The sequence below is a fragment of the Xiphophorus maculatus genome, chromosome 20, assembly GCF_002775205.1.
Source record: "Xiphophorus maculatus strain JP 163 A chromosome 20, X_maculatus-5.0-male, whole genome shotgun sequence".
In the NCBI taxonomy this organism is placed as follows: Eukaryota; Metazoa; Chordata; class Actinopteri; order Cyprinodontiformes; family Poeciliidae; genus Xiphophorus; species Xiphophorus maculatus.
The window spans coordinates 18,643,404-18,669,878 of NC_036462.1; the positions used below are offsets into that span (position 1 = coordinate 18,643,404).

The 26,475-nt window shown below is 40.6% G+C and overlaps 1 protein-coding gene across 5 annotated transcripts in view; it reads left to right on the forward strand.

The window, feature by feature from the left end:
• Positions 1–662: 662 nt before the first annotated feature.
• celsr2 (cadherin EGF LAG seven-pass G-type receptor 2) overlaps positions 663–26,475 on the forward strand; it is a 79,178-nt gene continuing 53,365 nt past the window's right edge. For all 5 annotated transcript variants that reach the window (XM_023325257.1, XM_023325260.1, XM_023325261.1 and 2 more), the window contains exon 1: positions 663–4,451. In XM_023325257.1, the coding sequence (XP_023181025.1) occupies positions 926–4,451 (3,526 nt within the window). In that variant the 5' untranslated portion in view covers positions 663–925. The remainder of the gene's footprint in view (positions 4,452–26,475) is intronic.

A 26,475-nucleotide genomic window follows, 5' to 3' on the forward strand; every position in this document is an offset into this window, starting at 1 on the left:
CTTTGGGGATTAGGCATAAAACTTAATGTTTGAATCTGTTAAATTTGGGTAATCCTATAATTATGCTGCTACACTTCAAGACTTTACTGATATTTATCCTTGCAGTCATTTTTTATTTATTCTTCTTATTATTTTTCATTTATTTAGGCCTTCACCCCAGCCTTCCACAGGGTTTCTTCAAGGACAAAATGAGGAAAAGCTGGAGGGTGTGAATACTTTTGCGATGCGCTTTTCGCTTTCTTCATATCTGGACACTAAAGTTTTCCACAGGATAATTGATGATCAACAGAACTAAATAAACAGTTTATGCTGTTATGGTGATAAACAGTATTTGAGGGTTTCCAGAAGCTTTCCGCTGAATGGCTGTCAAATTGCATTCACATTTTGAGCAAATTAATGACTCGATTGATTGTGAAGTCGGGCGGAGTCATTAATCTGAGCAGAAGTCTGGCTGGTTTTTTGTGTTAATGAAGCTTTTGGAAAGTTATCATTTATCTCTGATGGTAGAGTCTCTCCCTCTCTCTCTTTCCTCTTATAAACACACACACACACACACACACACACACACACACACACACACACACACACACACACCCCACACCCCACGCACACGCAGGTTTATGTTAATGAGAAGTCTCAAGGCGCAGAGGGAGCAGAAGCCATTTTTCTATCATTCAAGCGAAGTTGTGCGGACTGAGCGGAGGTGCAGCTGCTTCTTGTCCCGACTTGACTGACTCTATTTGCCCCATGTGAGAGCAGCTCTGACCGGACAAGGTTACCGCGGGATCCCCCTCTTCCAAACCTCCAGAGCGAGCGGAGAGAGCATGGCTCTTCCTCAACAAAGGGAAACTGGCGGCCGGTGGAAAGTTTAAAGAAGCGAGGAGCTGCAGAGTTGCGCGCTTGTTGGACTGGAAACTGAGGAGCGATGCACTTCGTTAGATGGGAGCTGCGGCTCATGCTTTGGTGTTATGAACTGGTTTCATTGACGCGGGCTTACACCGTCCACATCAGTGAGGATGCGAGAGAGAGGACAGTCCTGGCCGGCGAGCCGCGCGGCGCATGGTGCGCCTTGGATCAGGTTCTCGCTCCTGGGTTCGCGCAGCGCTTTCTGGAGACGGAAGCCGCGGCGGGCATCGTGCTCCTATCGGACTCGATACGGTGCCGCTCGCTGCCTTTAAACCCCTTCACTTTATACATAGTTGAGGACTGCTGGGACTCCGGACACAGGCACCTCCTCACCAGTCAGTATGACGTTCATGTTCACGGTAGGAACTGTTCCCATAAGCGTAAGAGGAAATCTGATTGGGACTTGGAAGTCCTTAGTTTGTTCAGCCGCCGCAGCTCAGAGTGCCACGGAGCAGACTCTGCTTTATTTCCAGTGGGGGGTCTGCTGCCTGGGCCCCCGCTCCGCTGCAAGGTCCCCAGCAGCCGGGAGTTTTACTTCTCAGCGGGGGGTCTGTTTGTGTCTGAGCCGCTGTGCTTGGTGCAGGACCGGCTCCTGGAGCTGGACATGCTGTGTGACGTGCTCACAGAGAAGGGAGCGGGTGTTAAACTCATCTCCATCCATTGGCGAGTGGGTCAAGGTCCATTCAGCCAGGCGCACTTACAGCAGCTCCTGGACAGGGCAGCTCAGTCTGATTCAGGGATTGTGAGCAGAAAGAGGAGAAGCATCAACAGCAGCCCTCAGTTTAAGCCCCCAATGTACCAAGTGTCAGTGGCAGAGAACAAGCCATCCGGGACACCGGTGGTTGTCCTGAAGGCAGTGGATGTGGATGAGGGAGAGGCCGGCAGGCTGGAGTATTTTATTGAGGCTCTCTTTGACAGCCGCTCTAACAATCTTTTTGCTGTGGACCCGGCCAGTGGCGCTGTATCAACAGTAGAGGTGCTGGACAGGGAAACAAAAGACACCCATGTGTTTCGTGTGACAGCGGTCGACCATGGCTCACCTCGTCGTACGGCCATGGCCACCCTCACTGTCTCCGTCAGTGACACCAACGACCACAATCCTGTGTTTGAGCAGCAGGACTATAAAGAAAGCATCAGGGAGAACCTGGAGATCGGCTACGAGGTGTTGACCGTGAGGGCCACAGATGGGGACGCACCTGTTAACGGGAACATCCTCTACAACATCCTCAACAGCAACGGGTCCAATGAGGTTTTTGAGATAGACTCCAGGTCTGGCGTCATCCGCACTAAAGGTCTAGTAGACAGAGAGGAGGTGGAGTCCTATATGCTGTTAGTGGAGGCAAACGACCAGGGTCGTGACCCCGGGCCCCGCAGCGCCACAGCCACGGTTTACATTGTGGTGGAGGATGATAACGATAATGCCCCTCAGTTCAGCGAGAAGCGCTACGTGGTCCAGGTGCCAGAGGACATGATGCCAAACACAGAGATCCTGCAGGTCACCGCCACAGATCAGGACCGGGGGAGCAACGCTGTGGTCCACTTCAGCATCATGAGTGGAAACACTCGGGGCCAGTTTTACATCGATGCTCAGACGGGTAAAATGGACCTGGTGAGTCACCTGGACTATGAAGCCAACAAAGAATACACCCTGAGGGTCCGGGCGCAGGACGGAGGACGCCCTCCTCTGTCCAACATCAGCGGCCTGGTCACAGTACAGGTGCTGGACATCAACGACAACGTCCCCATCTTTGTCAGCACCCCGTTCCAGGCCACCGTGCTGGAGAACGTTCCTCTGGGCTACTCCATCATTCACATCCAAGCTGTAGACGCTGACTCTGGAGAAAACTCCAGGTTGGAGTACCGCCTCACTGAAACCACACCCAACTTCCCCTTCGCCATCAACAACAGCACAGGGTGGATCGTAGTGGCGGCAGAGCTGGACAGGGAGAGTGTTGATTTCTACAACTTTGGAGTGGAGGCCTGCGATCATGGCTATCCTGTCATGTCCTCGTCCGCCAGTATCAGCATGACCATTCTGGACGTCAACGACAACAACCCAGAGTTCACACAGAAAGCATATTACATGCGTCTGAACGAGGATGCAGCTGTGGGGACTAGTGTGGTGACAGTGTCAGCTGTGGACCAGGACATCAACAGTGTGGTGACTTACCAAATATCCAGTGGAAATACTCGCAACCGATTCTCCATTACAAGTCAGAGTGGAGGGGGGCTCATCACGCTCGCTCTACCTTTGGACTACAAACTGGAACGTCAGTACATCCTTACAGTCACTGCAAGCGATGGCACTCGCTTTGACACAGCCAAGGTTTTTGTGAACGTCACAGATGCCAACACACACCGCCCTGTCTTCCAGAGCTCACACTACACCGTCAACATCAACGAGGACAGACCTGTGGCCACGACCGTGGTTGTGATCAGCGCCACCGATGAAGACACGGGTGACAATGCACGCATTACCTACGTAATGGACGACAGCATCCCTCAGTTTGACATCGACCCTGACACCGGAGCTGTCACCACCCAGATGGAGCTGGACTACGAGGACCAGGTCTCCTACACTCTGGCCATCACCGCTCGGGACAACGGCATCCCACAGAAATCTGACACAACCTACCTGGAGATCCTGGTGAACGACGTCAACGACAACTCGCCCCGCTTCCTGAGAGACCACTATGTGGGGTCGGTGATGGAGGACGTGCCGGTGTTCACCAGCGTGGTGCAGGTCTCTGCCATTGACAGGGACTCCGGCCTCAATGGACGTGTCTTCTACACCTTTCAGGGTGGGGACGACGGAGATGGAGACTTCATAATTGAATCCACCTCTGGCATTGTTCGCACGCTGCGGAGATTAGACAGAGAAAATGTGCCCGTCTACAGCCTGCAGGCCTTTGCTGTAGATAAAGGTGTTCCCGCTCTGAAGACAGCTGTGAACATTCAAGTGACCATCATGGATGTGAATGACAACCCTCCTGTGTTTGAAAGAGATGAATTTGATATCATGGTGGAAGAAAACAGCCCCATTGGCCTTGTGGTTGCACATATATCGGCTACAGACCCGGATGAAGGCAGCAACGCGCAGATTATGTATCAAATTGTGGAGGGGAACATCCCAGAGGTGTTCCAGCTGGATATCTTCTCCGGGGAACTGACTGCACTCATAGACCTGGACTATGAGCTGAAGTCTGAGTACATCATCGTGGTCCAGGCCACCTCTGCCCCTCTGGTGAGCAGGGCCACAGTCCACATCAAACTCGTAGACAAGAACGACAACGTCCCGGTGCTGAAGAACTTCCAGATCATCTTCAACAACTACGTGACGGACAAATCCAGCAGCTTCCCCACCGGAGTGATCGGACGCATCCCCGCCCACGACCCCGACGTCTCGGATCAGCTACACTACAGCTTCGAGGTGGGGAACGAGCTGAACCTGGTGCTGCTGAACCAAAGCACTGGGGAGATCCAACTGAGCCGGGCCCTGGATAACAACCGGCCCCTGGAGGCCTCCATGAGGATCTCCGTATCAGGTGAGACGGCTGGATAATTGCAGCCTCCACCCTGTGAGTGGAGTGCATGTGGTAATATGAGATGAAGCCAGTGAGGCGTGCTATAGTACCAGTGGTATCCTGTCTCGTTTACATTTTCACTTGACTTCACAGAATAATGACAATTATTTTATACAGATTTAGTTTTAATGTATGCATGAGGGAAGATTATTACGTGTAATCCTTCCTGTCTTAGGGAAATCACATTCAATCATTTATTATGTGTTATTCATTCTTAATCATGGAGCATAATTAACAATTAATTAAGCACATCCTGGTTTTACCCAGGTCTGTGTTAGCGCTGTCTACTGATTTAAATAGATGAATGTTAGTCTGATCTTGTCTGTGTCCTGTGGGATCTTCGCTCCACTGGCCAGACTGATCATCCTCCTTAGTTTCTTATCAAAGCCTCATTCCTGCATACAATGAAGAGCCGAAGTCAATGATAATCAACTTACACAGATTCTGAAGAGTCAGAGTGGTCTGCAACAGAGCTTTTGTTTGATTGGCTTCTTTTCACTTGACTAGACCTTTGAAAATCAATGTTTTATTACTTGTCTGGAAGAAAAAACAATGCAAAAACACAAACTCTTACCAAGTACTTTTGTCTTGTTTCTACTGCAGATATTTTAGTACACATGAAGTAAGACAAAACTAGCTTAAAAGTAACGTTTCAGCAAGACATAGGAGCTTGTTTTCAGTAAACAAAATCCCTTAATATTGATTTTAAAACTAAGATCCACTGGTAGATTATTTCACTTATAACAAGACATTTTAAAAGTGAAATAATCTGGCAGTGGAAGTAGCACTTTTTCATCAATATTGACAAAATATTGCCATAAAACAAGCTCCTATGTCTTGCTGAAAACGTACTTATAAGTTAGTTTTGTCTTATTGAAAGTGTAGCAGGATATTTTCACCAAACTAGACCAACAATACTTGGTGAAATGTTTGTGTTTTTGCAGTGTAGTTCAGTGTTCAAGGTTTTGTTGAAAGGTTATAGACAGGTAATATCTCACCTGCTGTGGACAAGTGATTGGTTTGTTTTGATGCTAACAGCTAGCCAAAAAGAGACCGAGATGAAAGGGATAACAACTCCAATCTCAAAAATGTTTATGAACTTTTAAACAGTCGTCACACTTGGATGATCATAAGAATATAAATTAAAATAAGTAATATGAATTCTGAACTTTTGACAGCAATAGTAAACAATTAAGTTTAATTTTCTCTTAAACTGAGACTGAACTCGTCCGTGTGTGTGTGTGTGTGTGGGCGTATAGGGGTGTGTGTGTGTGTGAAATGTTGGAGCTGATTGGACTCAGTGTGCCTTTTGTTTCACCTTGGCACAACCTGAAAGATAACTGTAAGTTTAAATTAAACATTGGACATTTAGAGGAAGAAGTGGGCATTTATCGCATCATTTATCATTTATTGTGAAATTATTATATTTATTGTTACGATAAATTTTAGTTAATGTTAAAAAAACTGACTAAAATGTCATTTTTACTATTTTATCCTGTGTTTTTTTCCATGAGTGCATAAAAATATATATGATGCTATCATATCTTTTAATCCAGTAAATTAAAAGATATGATTAATTGAAGCCTTTATGTGCAGCTTAGTGATGAAAATCACACTGCTTGAAGTATGTGGCGTCATGAAGAAATGGTTTCTCCAAGAACAGCATTTATATTTTTGGCAGTATTGGTGATGTGTCATGCAGCTACCTATAAATATCGTCATTTTTATCGTTATCTCAATAGTAATACAAATATTGTGATAAAATCCACAAACATCGTGACAAAATCCGCAAATATCACGATAAAATCCTTGAAACAAGAGCTGACGGTGTTTGAAGGCCCTCATGTTGGACGGTGCGTTGTCCCAGAGGAGCAGCTAGCGCGTGGTTAGCGTGGGCAGTCCTTAGCGTACTTTGCGGCTCAGCGCTGCCCCTCAGGAGAACAATAATGAGCTGTCGATCGAGCGACGGGGGCTGCGGCTCATACCAGGCTGAGGTTTGGGGCAACAGCTGTGACTCCGCTGAGGACCAATTAGAGGCCGGGGCTCCCTCGACGCGTCCAGCACCTGCTGGGGTTTATGTGTCTGCTGCCCTGGCGGAGACAGAAGGACATGGGGGGGGACAGGAGCAGGGAGGGAGGACCTGTTGTGTAAACAGGGCAGAGGAAGGAACATGTAGCTGTACTGTAAAAGGAGGAGAAGAAGAAACAGGAAGAGGAGCGTCTCTCGATGCGGCTGACCCCAATTTTCCAGGGGCCTCATCTTGCAGGGACCTCCCAGGTCCCGCCTTTCTTTTCTCCTCTATGCTCCCCTTTAGGAGGCCCCCCATGATAAATGATTTTTAATGGTCTCTTTGTACTATCATCCTTTCTAAGCTCAATTTTCAACGGACAAGCTTATTACTGTTAGCTAAAATATACGAAACAGCAAAAACCAGAATTGAGAAAACATTTTCATTAACTGAAATAAATAAAAACGATAATTAAGGGGGGAAAACTAAAATTAACTGGAGATATATTGTCTGTTTATAAAACTAAAACATACTGAAATTAGAGATATAACAACCTTCGTTTTTTGTTTATGAATCTACGATTTGTTTTATTTACAACAGTATACATTAACCATAAGATGAGAAGCGACCAGGTTATGTCCATAAGTGCTAATTTTCACTATTCATTAGCCTTTGATTTATTTTTCCATACAAGCAGTTTACGTCAACTGTCAGCAAATTTTGTCACTCCATACTCCTAGTGGCACTTAACGCTGGTCTGCAAACAGAGTCAGCTGTTTGTACAACAATAACTGAATTAATCTCTTGGAAACATTATCTTCTGTCTTCTGTATACACAATAACAATACAATCATTTTTAAAAATTTGCACCTAAAAATGATCACACATGAAAAAGCCAGTATACTATAACTAATAAAAACTAAGCTAAAACTAAGCTATATTTAACTAATGAAATAAATGAAATAAAACTATTAAAGAATCCCAAACTATTATAACTGAGGTAACTTTATCCTGCTTTAGTATATTGGTATTATGCAGGTATTTTACTATTTAAAACATTAAGTATCACATTAAAGAGAGATTCTTGAAGCGAATATATGATGCAATGAACTCATTCATAAGTATTTAAACTTTAGTAATGACTTTTATCAACTCAGTAAAAACCGTAGTACATGATCGATATATCTGCTCTCAAATACTGTTGACTTGACCTGCATATATATTTAGTCAGCATGAATATGGTTGTGTTTTTACAATACAAGATATTCTTCTATTTTCTGTTGTATGATGTTCTGTTGTCAGACGTTTTCTGAACAGGTCGTTGCTGAAAATGAGAATTTGTTCTCGATTAATTTACCTGGCAAAATAAAAATTAAAGCTGCAGTCTGTAACTTTTATAAAAATATTTCTTTACATATTTGTTGAAACTGTAGTTTTGTCGTGATACGTTGGTATGAGATCGATAATGAGAAAAAAAATCAGTCTCCTCTGCTTTCTCCTAGTGTTAGCTAGAATCAACCAATCAGAGCCAGGAGGCGGGTCTTAGCGGTTGTCATTATGTATTAGTTCTGCCATGTGGATAGCATGGTGAATGCTAAGGCTAGTTAGCATATGCACTTGATGATGGAGGATAGACTGTTTTCCTGTAAATGTAAATTGTTTCTCAGTCATTAGCACATTTAGCAGCGAGTACATGAGGATTATTGAGAGATTTAAGCCCCACCTCCTTGCTCTGATTGGTTGTTTTGGTCGGGAGCGGAGCATTTCTGCAGTAGCAGTTCAGGGAGGAGGTGGAGGAGATTGATTTTTTCACAGATTATCTGACTCATATCAAACTGTCACTACATGTTTAACAAATATGTAAAATATATTTGCTTTTATAAAAGCAGCTTTAAATAAAAAAGGTGACATATTTTAAAATTATACACAGTGACTCCTGTTACAGGACATGAAGGAGAATCACAGTGGAAGCGGTGATGGATACCAACAATATTAACATCCAGGTTTTTATTTCTGCAGGTCACATAAACAGAAGCTATTGAACTGATAATAACAACAAACATTCACTTCAAAACAAAGGTACAGAAATAACTTTTACATGCAGCAGCGGACAGACTCTTGCTGAGCTTCGTTCAGATGTTTTAACATGATACTGTAATGAAACACTGTAATCATACAGAGGCTTAATCAGGCACATTGCAGCCACACAGCTGGGGGACTTGCTGCCAGTGGTGCATAAATATGTAATGTTGACGAATTAATTACACGAGCCGGTTAGGAAGCCAGATTTATGACACTAGTATCCAGACACTGAATGCAAGATGAGACTCTTAATAAACTCGTCTGTCTTACGAGTGGAAGTGTTAAATCCTGAATTAATTTTTCCAGGGCAGAAGAGGGTTTGGTTGTGTTTTTTCTCAGCTGCGGCTCCAGGTTATTAGCAGAATGCTGGTCACACGGCGGGCGAGACGCAGGTCTTCATCTGCGGGATTAGATCCGTGCATCTGTATCCTGGATGTTTCAGCCTGGTGTTGACATACGCAGGGGCTCATTCAGCGTTCCCAGGCAAGCGTGAGCCTGCATAAGTGCCTGTTTGCATTTGATTGCAGAGATTTCTTCCCCCGGCGGAAAGCCCTGATCGCTCTCATCCAGAGAGAGAAGCTAATTATTCCTCCTCACTACTCAGCAGCTTATTATCTTTGGTATTTGGAATATGGGCTCTATTTGTTGTGGAGTCAGTGGTTTTGTTTATGCGTCAATCTTTATGCATTCCTCGCTTTAAAAAGTCACCATTTTGGGTCTGGCACGGGTACATTTAAATTCTCTGCTCTGCCAAAACATGTTCCAAACTTTTCCCCGACTGCAGAGACTCTTTAATGAAATTATGTCTCTGAAATGATGTTTTCCTTCTTTGCTCAGAGATTCAACGCACAGACAGGCGTGTGAGACTAATGGCTGCAGTTTGATTCAGATCACACCTCACTGCTGGTTGTACAAGCTCTCCGATCGGCAGACAGCGGGGATTTTATCTCTCAGCAGCCAGGTGTGAGTTCAAGGTGATGCTCAAACTCCTTCACTGACGGAAATGTGTGAGCCGGCTGGCGACCCGAGCAAACAATAAAACCCGCACGACTGAGTCTTTATTATCACTTTCTGATTGTTTGGCATATTTTAATACTTTACACCTGTATCATCTAAGCTTCAGTGTGTGATATTCTGACAGTGGAATGAGAATAAATAAGCAAAAACACCAGATATTCATAAAATTATAGCTTTAAAGCAAAATAAGAAGCATAACTATTTTCTGTATTCAGATTGCATGTTTAGATGAGCATCGCTGGGCATCAAAACTATTCACTCGTTCACATTTCTACAGTATTTACAGCCACTCAGATTAAAATAATTGCTTTGTAGTTTCTTAATGTACTCTGCCATGTGTCCTCCAGGAGCTGGATTTCTTCTCTCCACACTTTCATAAAGTCATTAAACTCCCGCGAATCGCTCCTCTTCTTGATGTCTGTTTTCCTCAGCCTTCAGTCAGAGGCTTCAGTTTGCAGACCAGGATCATTCGTTCTTCTCTTCTCTCTCACCCTCTTCGGTCGGCGTTAGTCGCACTTTGGATCGCTGATGCCACAAACTTTTCCTACACTCAAAAACACAGAATCTCACCAAGTAATTTTTTCCCCAGTATTTTTAATGCGAACAATGTCTTAGCACACCTTAAAAAAGACAAAACTAACTTACAAATAACTTTTCAGTAAATATAGGATCTTGTTTTAAGTCAGTAATTCTAAAATTGACTTTTTTGGCTTTATATCATGTCATAATTCCTCCAACAAAAACACACCTGGAGTTTTGCCTTGATTCTTTCATGCATGTTTGAGAAATCCTTTAATCTCCATGGCAACCATTCAGCTGTACAAACGCCTGATTGGACCTAGCTCCGCCTTCGAGGTGCAGCTCCTCCTTTAGATGTAGTTTTCAAGCTTCTGCCTCACAGAGCAGCCCCCACTCTGCTCCTACAGACTAGCCAGCAGCAATTAGCAAACATCTGGTGGAACTGTACATCAGCTGAGCTCTTTTTACAAGCTACTTCTCAGTGAAACTCTGGTAAAAGCATTTTAAAGGGTTAATAGAGGAGCCATGTTGTGATGTCTTCCTGAAGGGGACGTTTCAGAAAGGGCGGGAGTTTTTAAAGAGACAGAGGCCCAATTTCAAGGAGTTAAATAAGGAAGAACAATTTCTTTTAAGTCATATATATAGGTAGGTAGATATGCTGTAAAACTTCACTTTGTGCCTGGAAAACACATAATTCTGCCCCTTTAATACTGTTTTACTTTTTCACTTATGGGAAAAATTTCTTTTTTTAAGTGAAATAATCTGCCAGTGGATCTGGTACTTTCTCATCAAGATTAATACATAATTTTACTTAAATCAGCTAAAAACATCTTACTGAAACGTTACTGTAAGTTAGTTTTGTCTTATTTAACCTGTACTAAGTTATTTGCACTAGAAACTAGACCAGAAATACGTGGTAAGATGTTGTGTTTTTGCAGTGCATCACCTTGATCCTCTTTCTCTTTCCTTCTTTTTGTTTTCCCCTCTGTCACCGCTCTCCATTTTTCTTCTATCTATCCAAGTCTCACCCCTGCAACCTCCGCTGTTCCCTCCAATCATTTCGAGCTCCTCCGCCCTCCTCCCCCTTCCTCCCTGCTTTGACTGTTGTCCCCCCTGTGAAAGGAAGAATGCCTAAGAGAAATGGTTTATTAAGCACCCAGTTGTCATGGAGAGCCCAGCAATGCCTGAGAAATTCCTCGTGGGTGGGGACAACGGGTTAGGCCTCCTTTGTGGAGCGAATGAGGGGGAGGGAAGGCCCATAAACTTCTAAAGAGCAACTGTCCCCCTGTTCCCTGTTACCACTGAAGCATGTAAGGCCCTCTGCAGACCTGTGGGGCTCAGAGACGCCCTGACCTGTCCTGCAGGACGTTTTCACTAGACATGCATTGGGATCAGCCGCAAAAGTTTCCACAAGATGTCTGCAAAAACACAAAATCTTAAAGCTAGTGGAAATATCTTTGTACACTTGGGGAAACTATTTCAGTCGCTCACTTCAACACTCCCGTCCCTCACTTCCGACGTCCAACATGGCGCCTTGAATGATCAAGTGACGTAGTTGCAAAAGGACAGGAAGCGACTATGTAGGCGGCGTTTTGGAGAAATTGTAGTCGGCGATTTAATAGAGGAGCTGTGGATTCAACATGTTAGATTGACTTAAAACCTTTTATGAACTCTGTGATGATGTGACAGCTCTGGTTGAGCCAGCAGCACAAAAAAACTACACAAACTGTCAACCTACTACCACTTTCTGTTGATCTTGTAACTCGTATGATGCGAAAACAGTGTTTCCATTGCACTTTTGCAAAAAGTTTGATAGGTTGAAAAACCATCTCATCCTAATGCAAAAGCTTTTTATCTAAAAATGTCCAAATTGCCGTGTTTCCATTAAGCTAATTTATTTTTGTAAGTTAAAGTTGTGCAGTTCTATGTTTAATGGAAACGCAGCTAATCTTACTGACGTTCTATTTTAATATAGTTTTGGCTATAAGCTTGGTTTTCTTTATTTAAAATCTTGGGGCTTTATACTTGAAAATAAACAAGCAAAAACTAACTGAGGAGGACATTTCTTGTCTTGCCCCCGTTTTGTAAAATGCATTTGTGTGCATCATATAGCAGCTTGTTTAAGTCAATAATTACTTAATATTGATGAAAACGTCCTGGTTTCACTGAAACTAGTTATTTTTCAACAGCATTAAGGAATTATTGACGTACACACGCAATGTTTACTTTTCTGTTTCTTTCTTTTTCTTCTGCAACTTTTTAAATCTGTGCAAAAAGTTGTGTTTTTGTTTTTTGGTCTTTGCTGTTGCTATTGCTTACAACTAAATATATTTAAAGCAAAAGGCAAATGATGGAAGAAATGTTGGAATATTTTGACGTACAAAAGGCAGCAGATGTGAATAAACAATAAATGTAAAATAATTGGCTTTTTAGCACAGCTGGACAGCATTGGCTCCAACACAATAAAAACACCACTCATCAAATAATTAAGAAGATACAAACTTAACTTTTGCAAGCAACTTGCTGCAAAGTTGCTTATAAGTTAGTTTTGTCTTATTTAAAGTGAACTAAGGTATTTGCAGTAGAAACTGGACAAAGATATTTGGTTGGACTTTGTGTTTTTGCAGGAGTAAAGTCTGGCCTTGCCACACTTCAGAGGCACTGTGTGCGTTAAAACCTCGGCGCCACATGACACCGTCGTCATTAAGCCCTTTGATTCGGGACACAGATGCGCTGAGAGAGTATTCGGTTTCCTGCTGCCGCCTTGTTTCTCAGCAGCAGAACCTCCTGATGGTCCGGATGGGTCCAGTCAGGTGCGGAAAGGAGGCGAGGGATGACATCATCCGTGGGTTAGGAGGGGAAATCGTGTCAGGGATTAGGGCCGGCACATTGCTGGGGTGAGGTCTTGCGGAGCTTGCATATATCTTGGTGTTGTCCTGCTTTGTCCTCTGTGTCCCAGCAGACAATGGGACAGGGTCCGGTCTGCAGCGGCCCCCCCCCGTGTCTTTGTGTCCACTCGTTTCCCCTGGTGACGCTGCCCTTTGCAGAGTTTTACCAGGCCGCTTATTTATCCCTGATTTAACCCATTTTCTGTTTGGGGTGATGATGTTTTAGGAAATTAATGATTGGGCACATATTACAACCCAAGTTCCTGTTGCCCTAATTTAAAGGGGCAGCAGGGTCTCAGTTTATTAAAAAAAGTGGAAATTGTGTTTTTAATATACACACAGCACTTTGTAACTGTGATAAATCAGATAAATCATCCTTTATTACTTTATATTAATACCCAGAATGTATTATAAATCTTGTAAGTGTTCCTCAACAATATTTATTAAGATTTTCTAGAGGTTGTCTAAAGTTGTCCTTTTACGGAAATGAGGGAATTGTTTTCTTTTGCATTACCTCGCAAAAGTTTTGCGTTCATTCGCAATAAATTAACAAATACATCCCGGTCTATTTTATATGCACATTGATAAGAAATGTCAGTTTAAAATTTTAAACGTTTTCATAAATTTTTAACTCTTTGGTGCAGAAAACTGGTTGAAAATCGACTTACTGACTGCGTGTTCATGTTTGTTTGTGTAATATCTTTCGGTGGAAATACCAGTCAGACTAATGGACAAAACCAAAACTGTAAGATGACGACAATATCTGATTAAAAATAACTCAAAGATAATCCATATAGCATTCATGTATTTCTTCTTTCTATCTTTCCTTCTTATGGAAAGTTTCTGTTTATTTGCTTTTGCATTTTGTACATAAGTTTGTGGTAGATTTGTATCCTAAAGAAAAAGGATATAAAACGTCAGATGACTCACAAACGAGATGTAGTTAGAGTTAAAACCTTTAAAGTAAAAACCTTTAAAGTTAAAACCTTTAAAGTAAAAACCTTAAAGTAAAAACCTTGTTTTGTCGCAGACTGCCAGTATTCAAAATCCTGCATCAAGTCACGTTTTGACTAGAACATTATTGCCAGGGAAAGCAATTCCTCCCACGCAGCAATTTGTCTAAACTGTCCTTGGTTTATTTATTTTTATGGCGTTTTTGACATCTTTTGAAATGCAAATGCTTGGAGGAATTGTTCTGTCGTTGGTATAATTTTGTCTGGATGTAATTATATGATGTTAATTTATTTATTTAATACGTTTTTGAAATTTAAATCAAGTTTATTGTTTTGCCTGTTCATTCACCACAAGCTCATTTAACGAATCTAACGCAGGTAGAATCTGCAGCATCAGTGAAATATGTGTGAACGGGATATCAGGCGTAGGAACAGCTAAGAGTTTAGAGAAATATTAGCGATATTTGCAACAATTTTTTGTGGTTATAAGTACAGGAGATCAAATAGTTGTGGATAAAGTAGCAGCAGGTTTCTAAAAGTCGTGTGACACGAGTTGAACTCATTAAAGTAACGTAATAATGGCAATAAATGCTTTGAATTCCAGTCATTTCATATAATCTGAAGTTCACTGCTCCTTCTCTCCTTTGAAATACAAAACCGAGTTTGAGCAGCGACATTATTACACGTGCCTCACGTTGTGCACTCTGCAGATTATGTTTATCTGCTACACTTCCACTCTGTTGCACTCATTTAGCCTCAGACTGAGCCTTCGCTGTGACCTGGTTTTACTCGCCTCAGCCGGGAAATACGACCAGCAGAGGTGGAGAACCCTGCAGGTCAGGAGGTTTTCACGTTTTATTTCTGATTCATATTAATGCAGAATGATGCACAAATGTCTTTCTCACAGCTCGGTGAGAATAAACAAATCACTGAGGTAAATCTGTTAATGTGTTTTACAATAAGACAATCTGCCGAACCAGAACCTGCTGTTGTGATAATTAGTGGCGTTCAGATTCTCACAGTTTGATCATTTATCATAAAATTATTATGCTTCTCCACATGCACATAATAATTTAAAACAAAAACTTGATAGAATTGATTTTCTTTTAAACCAGAGAAGCAACAAACATTGTTTACACTGTTAACTGTTGTGTCATTGTGACATTTATTTTCTTTTATTTTTAATATTTAACATTTTTGTATTTCTGTTTTTTACTGAGTAAAACTTTGACTATAACAAGCTGCCACTGCAGCCTCTTTCCCAGCTAATTTCCACCATGAAGACACTATGAACCATTGGCCATGAAAAATATTAACCCAGTAATTTTCATTCTCAAACCAGAGAAAATGAAATGTTAGTTGGTGCTTTGCACTTAGCTGAACAAACAAATGTAGCTTTCAACACTGCAAAAACACAAAATGTTGCCTATTATTGGTCTAGTTTGTAATGCAAATATCTTGAAATAAGATAAAAACTAATTTACAAGTAACTTTTCAGCAAGATATATATAGAATATTGTTTTAGGTCAGTAATTCCTTAATATAAATGAAAAAGTACAAAACATTTTTTCCATATTGTTAGTTAAAATGTCTGACAGATTACTTCACTGACACGTTTTCATCAGTATTAATAACTTTCTGACCTAAAACCAGCTCCTGTTTCTTGCTGAAGTTAATTGTGTTAGTTTTCTCTTTTTTCAGGTGAACTAAGACATTTGAAATAGGAACTAGACCTGAAATACCTGATGAGGCTGATAGGTGGCGCTCCGTTAGTTCTGCTTCTTTGTAACATAATTTTTCCAACCAGCCAAATTTGCATATTTTGTAAGCAAAGGAAAAGAGTAGTCTGCTTTCAGCCAGCTGGCTGGAGGTGTGCAGCAAGAGATGGATTAAACTCTTTGCTTCATTCACTCTGAAATCTTTGTTCCTTGCTCAAGTTTTGACATTTTGTTGTGCTGCTTGTTGCTGTAGAATATGAATCTTGTTTGTTGATCTCGTTGCGGCGTTTATGCGACGTCTCTTACGTTTCTGCATGCTGATATTTCTCGGATGTTGTGCTGACAGAGGTTTTCCTTTGATATGCAAATGTTGTGATTGGAAGAGAGACTGACCTTCTTCTCTGTTTCTGTGCAAAGCCTGGATTTGAGGAATGTCCTGCTGTTGAGGCTTTTCCTCTTTTTTTTTTTTGAAGATGCAGCAAAAAATAAAATATATATAAAAAAAATGTTATCAGGGGGTTGCTGAGGCACATTTTGAAAATGAGTACGAATGACCTCTGTGCAGCAGTGTCAGCTGGCTGGAGAAATCAGGCGAGGGATTGTGGGGTTGCTGTGTCTCCTCTGGACTGATATCCTTGGTTTGACATTGAGCATCACAAGCAGTTTTCATTATTGACTCCACAGGAGCTCCAGGAATCAGGAGCTGTCGTTATTACAGCTGATCTGTCTTCTTTTCTCTCTATTTGACCCTCTGCAGAAGATCAGGACCCAATTTTACACAATTATTTCAAAAACAATGCCAAATGTGTTTAGTTTTGTTTGTGTTGAAACAAAGAAGGAACAAAGTCGCCTTTTTACACTCTGCAGAGCAGAGAGAGAGTCATTTCTGGCTCTTTACATGATAGCAGTGAATCTGTTGTGTAGGAGTTGGTGTCTTTTCCTTCTTTCTGCAAGTTGGTTTTACTGTTAAACATGAGCTGCTTGGTGATCTGCCGTGCTTACCGTTTTCTTTTTTTTTTTTTTTTTCAACAATGGCATTTTCATCTGGCTTCATAGCAAATCTGCTTCACTCGGCTATTTTTATCTGCTCTAAAAATTCATTTTAAAAGCATTTAAAGATGATTGTTTTTGTTATTTATTGTTCGAAAAGCGACTCTTGAACTGCACTTTAAGTGTGGAAAATAACTGGATTATAACTAAATATGCACAAGAAAAAAATATCTGGTCAGTTTTCATCGTTATAAGAATTGACGGATGAATGGCTGCTTGGGAAACCTAAGAAATAAAATCATTTTATTTTACATGAGTCCTATAAGACTCAGTGACCTTATAGGATCAGAGTCAGAGGACAGATATTATAAAATATCACTAATACTTGCACTTGTTGTGCAAATTATATTTTAGAATACATTTAGAAATATTTGTATGAAAATGTTTTCCAAAATATTGTTTAAAATACCAAATGGATCTCAAACACCACATAAAACTCTTTTTTTCTCTTTTTCCACATTCTTGATGACAAATTTGAATGTTAAATAAAATAATTAATGTTCTAAAAATGCATTTAAATTTGATTTTGTTGATTTCTGTCTTGTTATTATGAAAACAAATAGTTTACGTTACATTCTTAAACAGGTTTCATGATGCACAATGCACCATAAAACTTCTGGCTGCTGAAGGGTGAGAGAGAGCGAGACTTTCAGCAGATAACAGAAAGGCAGAATGAAGTTCAGCCAAGTTGCTCTGATTTATCTTTTACAATTGTCTCTTGTTGGCTATGCTAACTGTGCTACCTCATTTAAAATGCTAAAGACAGCTTAAAGTTAAATCTCTTCAATAATTTTGTCTTTGTTTTGAAATGGTCAAATCAATGTTGAACAGCATCGCCTCTCTAATACTGTGGGAAATAAGTGACTCCTATAATTAACAGTTACTGACCGTTTCTGACAGGCTTGAAAACATAACTGAATGCTATTCTTAAGTCTTCTTATAACGTAGTTCTTAAAGACAATTTTAAATTATTTATAATCAGTATCAGCTGACCAAACCATTACAAAATCAAAAGCTCAGAAATCAACAACAAAAATTTTACTGCCTCAACTTTAAAGACCGGCAAAGTAAGTGAAAGATGGGGAAGTTAACTTAGAAAACTGTAGTTGAAAGTGATTTAAGGAGCAACTGCAGGCTATTTATTAGTGTTTTTTTTATGCTGTGAACTTTAAAGAACTCCTACTTTAGCTGAAACAAGCAAAAAAACTAAAATGAACTAAAGAGTTCAGTAAACGGGTAAATCACTTATTAGCTTAAAAGAAAGTAAAATAGACTTTACCCCAAACATTAAAGAAACCAGAACAAATTATTCTAGACAAATTAGACCAATTTTGCCACAATTAAATGAAGAGGGTCTGTTACGGGTCAGGCTCCGAAGAGTCATGAAAACAGATGAACACTTTGAGAGCAGCAGTGGCGTTGGATCAGACGTGTTTGTAGCAAAACGAGTGAATTTTTGTCTTTCATCTAAAAATACACACTTTGATCATAGTAATAAAAGAGGCAAGCAAAACAATAGTTTAACCAGACTATGGTTAAACTTTAGCTGATTTCACTGTGACGGAGATCCAGTTTACTATAATAAAAAAAAAGATTAGACAGTGAAACAACAAATGAAGGCTTTCTAAACACCTGGCAGCAGACTTCGAGACGTTTAGGTACATTTCCACTGTGGGAAAATTCTCCAGGATTAAAGTATTCATAGGCCATAAATTAACCCCCTCCATTCCCACTGAATCCAGGGTAAAACCAGATTACTCAGGCAGAAGATAGTACTTTTGAGATTACCCTGAACCCTCAGTGTAGATCTATGTGGATGGAGACTACTTTGGAAGAATATAGTAACCATTATGTTCCAGTAACTCCAGTTTAAGATGTGGTTGCAGTTGTTTTTAAATCTTGTGCTTAATTCACTGAGTCGGGTTAACAGCATAAATCTGTTCCTCCTGCAGCCGTCAGTCCCCAGTCAGCCTCTAGTGTCCATTCAGGCAGAAGTTGAGTGTGCTTCACCTTTCAGCGCTGCTTAATTCAAACACGCCGCAGCACTACGACGTTTTACTGCTCCCCTTTTGATCACCAGATCCAGAGATTCCTGCTTTTAAATTAAATGAATACCAAAAGGAGGGCTCTTAGCTTTAATGAAGGAGAGCTGATCTAATAGACATTATGCAGTTTTAGCTGTGGCAGAGCTGGAGTTGTAAGGCTCGGTTTTAAAGCCACGTTGGCACTCATTAGTGCCTGTCCAGGACTGATGTGTTTCGTTTTTGCTCTCTGGCAGGTTAACTGAACCTTGGCTTGCTGACTGGTGTAAAGCGGGGGATTAAATCTTTTGTCCTGCTGGCTCTACTGATTTTTTCCCCCTCTCCTCCGTCAACACTGATGAGGAACTTAATGGTCAAGGTCATTTGTGTTTCACTGAGAGTGGGGGTTTTCTTGAAAAGGAGACATTACGATTTGTGTATAAAAATGTCGTTTTTGTCAAATAAATGAAGTTATTAGAAAAACAGGTTATTAAAAGATAGGGCTGGACAGTAAATCAATAATTTATATCGCAATAGACATGTGATCAATATCAATAAATAGTATGTCTGATGAAATATTCACTTACGGTGGCCGACAGGTGCAAATGCGCAGCAAAAGAGAAAACATGCAAACAAAAAAGAAGACACCCCCGAATGAAATGCAGCAAACAAAAAGAGAGACGCAAACACCCCCGAATGAAATGCAGCAAATAAAAAGAGAGACGCAAACACCCCCGAATGAAATGCAGCAAATAAAAAGAGAGACGCAAACACCCCCGAATGAAATGCAGCAAATAAAAAGTGTTGAAAACGGAAGTGCTCCAGACCACTAGGGGGAGTCAAAGAAAATAGTATTCATTTCTATGGGACCAGATGCAAGATTCAGAGAAAGAAATTTGAAAGAAAGTAAAGGTATCTCTCTGAATCTTGCATCTGGAAAGTGTGATTATTGTGAGAAGTCTGAAACAATAGAGCATGTTATTTTAGAGTGTTGTAAGTATGAAGAAGAGAGAAGATGCATGCTGAGAGAGTGTGTAGGTATTAAAGAAAGGTTTAATTTAATAGAATTTTTGAGGAGAGATTTCGGGAGTAGACATATTCAAATAATTATTCGGTATCTTAAAAAAACAAAGCTATTTCATAGGATATGAGTAGAGCAAGTTGGGTGTGAATGTGTAAAGAATATCAAAGAGGGGTATATAAAGTTATAAGCAAGTTGGATAATATAAGCAGGTGTGTATGTGTGGGGGTATGTTTAATCAGGAGTTAATGGAGGGAAAAGGTAGAAAGTGAAAGTTTATAGACCATCTCGAACCACACTCCATACTGGTAAGTGGCGGTAATGCTACTGTAAGTTTGTTGCCAACCGCCAATAAATACCAAGAAGAAGAAGAAGAAGAATCTTGCATCTGGTCCCATAGAAATGAATACTATTTTCTTTGACTCCCCCTAGTGGTCTGGAGCACTTCCGTTTTCAACACTTTTTGTTTGCTGCATTTCATTCGGGGGTGTTTGCGTCTCTCTTTTTGTTTGCTGCATTTCATTCGGGGGTGTTTGCGTCTCTCTTTTTGTTTGCTGCATTTCATTCGGGGGTGTTTGCGTCTCTCTTTTTATTTGCTGCATTTCATTCGGGGGTGTTTGCGTCTCTCTTTTTGTTTGCTGCATTTCATTCGGGGGTGTTTGCGTCTCTCTTTTTATTTGCTGCATTTCATTCGGGGGTGTTTGCGTCTCTCTTTTTGTTTGCTGCATTTCATTCGGGGGTGTCTTCTTTTTTGTTTGCATGTTTTCTCTTTTGCTGCGCATTTGCACCTGTCGGCCACCGTATTCACTAAACTGTGATCCAGAACCGCACAGCATTCTGGGCGTTCAGATGAAAGATTTTAAAGTTGGTGGAATCAAGTAGCTCACTTACTTTTTGGTTACCTAGCAACAACTTGAGTAACTTCTGGTTACATAGCAACAACTTGTCGAGTAACTTGCGCAGCAGCAGTTAATGTGCCACATAAGTGTTTAAAAATTAAAAACAGCGTGGAGTGAAAAACTGGACAAAACAGAAAACGTCATTCCACCAGTTTGGCAGTATTTCAGTTATATAAAACCAAAAACTAATCATTAATGATTGATATACCGTCTGATATAAAATGCTTATTCCGTGAAAGTGTCCCGCATGCGCAGTAGAGGGCGCAATAACGTCAGCGTTCTCAGTGTTCCGCCAACCGCCATAAAACGGAAGAAGTGCTCAGTGTTTGCGGAAGTAAACATGGACGCTAACGGTGGAGCGTAGCTTACGATTTTAAAGTTGTTGTCCGACCGAAGCCAGTATGTTAACAACTTAATCCTCATTACAGTCCGCTATGGTTGTTGTTTTTCTTTCCGCTTGCGCCGATCAGGGCGCAGAATAGTGACGTTTGTCGAGTATCAGTTGCGTTCAGGTCGGATGAATGTGACCTGGACGCCGGGCCACATTTGAATCAGACGTGTATCGGACACAAGTGGACTACGTCTCATTCGAAAACAATCCGACCTGTGTTGTTCAGACTGTCATGAAAAGGTCAGATACGGGTCGCATTATGGCCAAAACAAAGTCGGAATTGGATCACTTCCGGCTGCAGTGTGAACGCAGACAGACATTTCTGCCTGCTGATAAAGATTTACAAACGCAAGAGAGCTACTGATGGAAAAACAAGTGAAAGGTGATTAATTAGTCAGGGCTGCTCACATTGGTGGCAGGAAAGTCCACTAATTACCGAATGAGACTGGAAGCGTCTGTAAGGGCAGAGCATTTAATTCAGATTAATTAAACTGTGTCCTGTTGGTCCCACAGGACCTTCTCAGAGGTCATAAATCTGTGTTTGGTTTGACTAACGAGCAGCAACAGCCTCCCGCCTCTGTGTGACCCAGTGGGATCCAGACTGTGTGGTAAAATGTCACCAATTTATTACCTTTGATTTACAGTTTTCTTTCAATGCGTGAAACATTTTATTTTATTTATTTTTTTGCGGTTTTCTTAAGGTGCAAAGAACAGAAATGAACCTGGGACGATTTTATTTCCATTAACCACCAATACAGCAGCATGTTTCTGCAGCTGTCAACAGAATATAAAATATAATAAGATCTGTATATATTTTTGCAAATACTTCAAATATGTTCAGATAGCAAACACTAACTCTTGTGGGATCATTTTCTAAATTTCTATAGGTCAAACTGGCTCTATATGTAGCTGTTTTTACTTGATAAACTTACTTAAAACAGCTTACACTGAAAGTGTAAGCTGTATGGATCAAGTCATTCCTCCAATGTGATTTTTAATTAATGATCCTGTATTGAGGTATCAAGTAGGAGCGAGGCTTTGGGCTCTTTGATGCTCTAAGCACCCAGTGTATGGTACTCAGTCTGCAGAGAAATGATGCTGAACAGCAAAGACAGGCTCTGCTCAACCTCATTACTTTCTCACTCAGAGGTTTCCTCCAACATGACACACTTCTGCTGTGAAACGCCGAGCTGCCTGCGCAGCGGATCACAGATTAAACCTGGCAGAGGCGCTGTGAAGAATAGCTGTCTGAGTGGGATTAGTTATCACTTGTTTCATCCTCTGCTTTTTGTAGCGACTGCTTTCGTATGAGGTTGAGTTTAGCGTCTAGTCTTCAACTTTGTCCTGTTTTATTACGTTAAATCTCAAACTTTTCTGTATTTTACAGAAATGTTATGTGTCGAGCCGATCACAAGAAAGCACGTGCTTGCAAAATGGGAGGAAACTATGGTGATTTTTAATTTAAAAAATAGAATCTGAAATGTGTGGCTTGCATTTTTATTCAACCACCTGATGTTGTAGTTTCACTGCAGTTACACCTGCAGGTCTTTTCAGGTTTGTCTCTACCAGCTTTTAACGGCCAGAGACGGACATCATCACATATTAAACATACCTCCAGATGATTGGATAGAAAACTTCTGAGAAAAACAAGTTTAAAGTTTTGGTGAACATTAAAATAGCAAAAAACAAAAATACTACTACTAATAATAAATAAATAAAATAAAATACAAGTTTGAACCCAATAAGAATAAAAAATGTAAGTGCCATATTTTCAAGATGAAGGGATCTTCATACAAAGTGCTTCATACAATAAGGTAAAATTATTTACATAGCACATTTTCAGCAAAAAGGCAATTCAAAGTGCTTTACATGAATTAGAAGGAAATACAATAAAACAACAAACCAAAGGAAAGAAAACAAAAAAGTATAATTCCATGTTTAAGAATAAGTAGTCCTTGATTTATAAACTAGTAGGGGTTTCTCTGGATTCCTGTTCTGATCATGTTGATCTAAGCTAGCGAGTCGTTTCTCTAGATGAACTAATAAGAGTTGCTCTGGATTACTGAATGTATAAACTAGATCCTTCCCACCATTAAATGATTTTTTTTCCTGCTTCTGTTCTTTAAAGAACGCGTTGATAAAATTCCAGGTGATGATGCCGTCTAGCTTCATTTGATGCTAGTTTTCCAATGTTTCCTTTAGAAAATTGATGTTTTCTAAAGAAAACTTTTCTTTTAGAAAACATCAAACAGTTTGATGTTTCTAAACTGATGTTTAGAAACAAACCGGCTTAATAAACGTAATTTATTTGGAAGAGAGAAATCACATTATTTTAGATTTCTGTAAATATACTTCATCTGTTTATCCTTTTTCTTCTGCTTCACAGTTATGTATTATTTGGTGTTGCTCTACCACATAAAGTCCAATAAAACACATTGATGTTTGTGGTTCTAAAGTCACACAATAAAGTATAAGATGCGTAGATACTTCTGGTAAGGTACTGCGTCCTGGACCACCAACAAAGAGCCTCATACTTCCAGAGCCACTCCCTGGATCTAGTTAATCAGTGAACCTTTACTTCTTGTCTTTTAATGGCCGAAAGAAGGAACTTGCTCTCAGGTTGTGTAAATAGTTTTCCTTGCAGGAGCTCAAGTCTTAATTTAGTCCCAGTTTCTCTGGTACCTGAAAGTTTTTCTCCTGAGCCTGAATCCGTGTCCCAAGCTCAGTGGACCGGGCCCAAGCTGCTGGCTGATGTCTCTGTCTTCAGCTGATTTGGTCCCAGAGTCCCTCTGATCTTTATCCACCATGACTTTGTTGACATTTTCTGGGACTCAGCGGGGAGATTGGATGCGGACTTTGTGTTGTAATTAGGGCGGTCAAACAGAGTGGCTCCCTGGCTTCGTCCTGACCGCTCACTCAGCCGCTTATTACCTCAGTGGGAGCCGGCTCCCAGAGAAATAAACATGACCTGGTTTGATTTTATGATTTTAATGGTAAACACTCATTTTTATTAACATATGATTAAATTAGATAAAACCAGCTAGGCTTTGTTTAAGTTTTTGGAAATAAACATTATTGGTGCTTTGTGACCTCTCAAACTTTCAGTTCCTAACCCTTAGTTATGAATTAATCAGATTAATTGTGAGTAATCAACTCTGGAAATAATCGTTAACTGGAGTAAACTGACTCAAAAAAAAGCTAATTACTGAAAGAACAACACACTAAGAGCAGTAATTAAGTAAAAAAACTATTCTATCTGCTAATATGTTCTAGCCCAGAGTTTCTAAAGTGGCTTATTGTCACCTGGTTCAGAGTAAGTAAAAAAAATCTATTAAATAACTTTTGATATCCAATTATTAATCAGTAATAATAATAAAAAAAATAGTCAGTAGATTAGCCCTACTCTGTATTGATGATCAGTCAGCAAGAAGGATTTAGCTTGAAGTATTTTCAGCTGCAGATGTAGCCTTTGCTACAAGTATACACTCAATAGATGGTATATTATTGCAAATTAGGCAACAAAATGTATATGTTTTTATTTAAAGAAAAGGAACTGAATTATTTATTTGCATCTTTTAATGTTTTTGCAGTGTAAAGTTCTGAGGGAGAAATCGATAAAGTCATCTATTGTTGACATAATTGTTAGTTACAGAGTAATGTCCTCTGAGATTTCTCTACGTCATAATGAGCCGACTTGTTTCTTTAATTCAGATTATTACAGACGATGTTCTGACCTCTATTTTTATGCCTGATTGAATTCAGGGAAATACTTTCATCCAAATCATGCTTTGCTGTTTGTCATTAAGCATTGTTTATTCATTCTGACTGTCTTCGCTGCCCGTAGTGACGTATAGGTCGCTCCCTCACGCACAGAGCCATCCTCAGTCCTGCAGCCCTAAACCGTTTCCTAGCTCAGAGCATTCCTGGCACCAGGAGGCCCAGAGGGGTCGAATCAGGGCTGGAAGCAGCGTCACACTCCAGAGCTGGCACCGGGTCTCGAAACCAAATAAAAATCCCATTTTTCCTCCTTTTTGCTGGCCTAAAGAGGTGCCGCTTACCCTCGGCTCTCCTTGGGCTCAGGGTACTTCCGTGGAGAATGACCCCTTTGAAGGACGGTCTGGTTTCTTTGAGAGGAGATTCTCCTCGCGCTCAGTTTCCCAGCGCTGCAGCTACCTCTGGACCGCCGCCCGAGCCCCCTGTCCAAGAATGTGCATTGGCAGAGGATGTAATTAAGGCGATGTTTCTCCTTACACTTGGCCTAACCTTTGAGAGCCGCAGCTCACTTAGAGCCAGGGTGTTTTTTGTGGTGACTGTTGCTGCATAGTATCAGGTTTAGGTTTATTTCAGACCGCTGCTTCAGCAAAGCCGAATCAGCAAAATAAATAACACATTTATAGATCTGCCTGTTATTCACCAGTCTGAAAATGAATAAGTAGAAGTAAAAATTTATAAATATGTTTTATGCAAGTTGAAATATCCAAAATCATTACTGTTTTAAATAAGGTGGAGGAATTAGTAAACAATAAGTCCTACTATAGTGTGGATAATAGGGTTAGGGCAGCATTTCAATTAAAGATGTCAGTTTATGAAATAATCCTGACAGTGAGATAAGAGGAGAGGAAGAATCTAAATTTCTTTCAGCACTTAATAGATATTTGACACATTAAGATGTCGCAGTATGTCATCGAATAAGCTGATATTTTGTTGTCTATTTTTTGTTTATTTGAAATATGTTTGTACTTTTCTTTTGAGTTGAATAGCTAATTTTATTTTTATGTGGAAAAAACTCCTTTCTGCTCCTTTTCACTTAGGATTTCTTTTAGTTTTTACATGAACTATTTGTAATATTATCCAAAAAATAAGTGAAAATTTAAAAAATGAATGAAATAAGACTAAGCGAGTTGCTAGGTAACCAAAGAGTGAGCGAGTTAGTTGATTCCACCAACCTTGATCTCCCAGAATGCTGTGCGGTTTTAGATTGGAGTTCAGTAAAATTATTTAATGAATCTGTTGATATAATCTGTTGACGATGATCACATATTGATTGCAAATATATGTTGTCATTGACTTGTTGTCCAGCCTTAGTGGAAACCGTGGCTGAAATTTGTCGTTTTGGTTTCCACTCAGTGTTTTAAAATCGAGTGTGAGATCTGCCTCTGATCAAACATGAAGGGAGCACAAACATGGCGGCTGTTTGTTCTCACTGTCTTCTCTCTTGTATGCGTGTGTTACCTCATGTACTCAGATGTACGTTTTGTGTTTGTTTACAGTAAAGTGTGAATTAGAGGAGAATCCCCCCCCACCCTCTGTCTGTTCTTTGATTTTTTTTCTTCTTCCACTTCCTCTGCTAAGGCCCTGTGTTATTAGCGCGCTGGAATCGCCTGACTGAAAGCTGAGGGATTAAGTCCGTGTCAAACA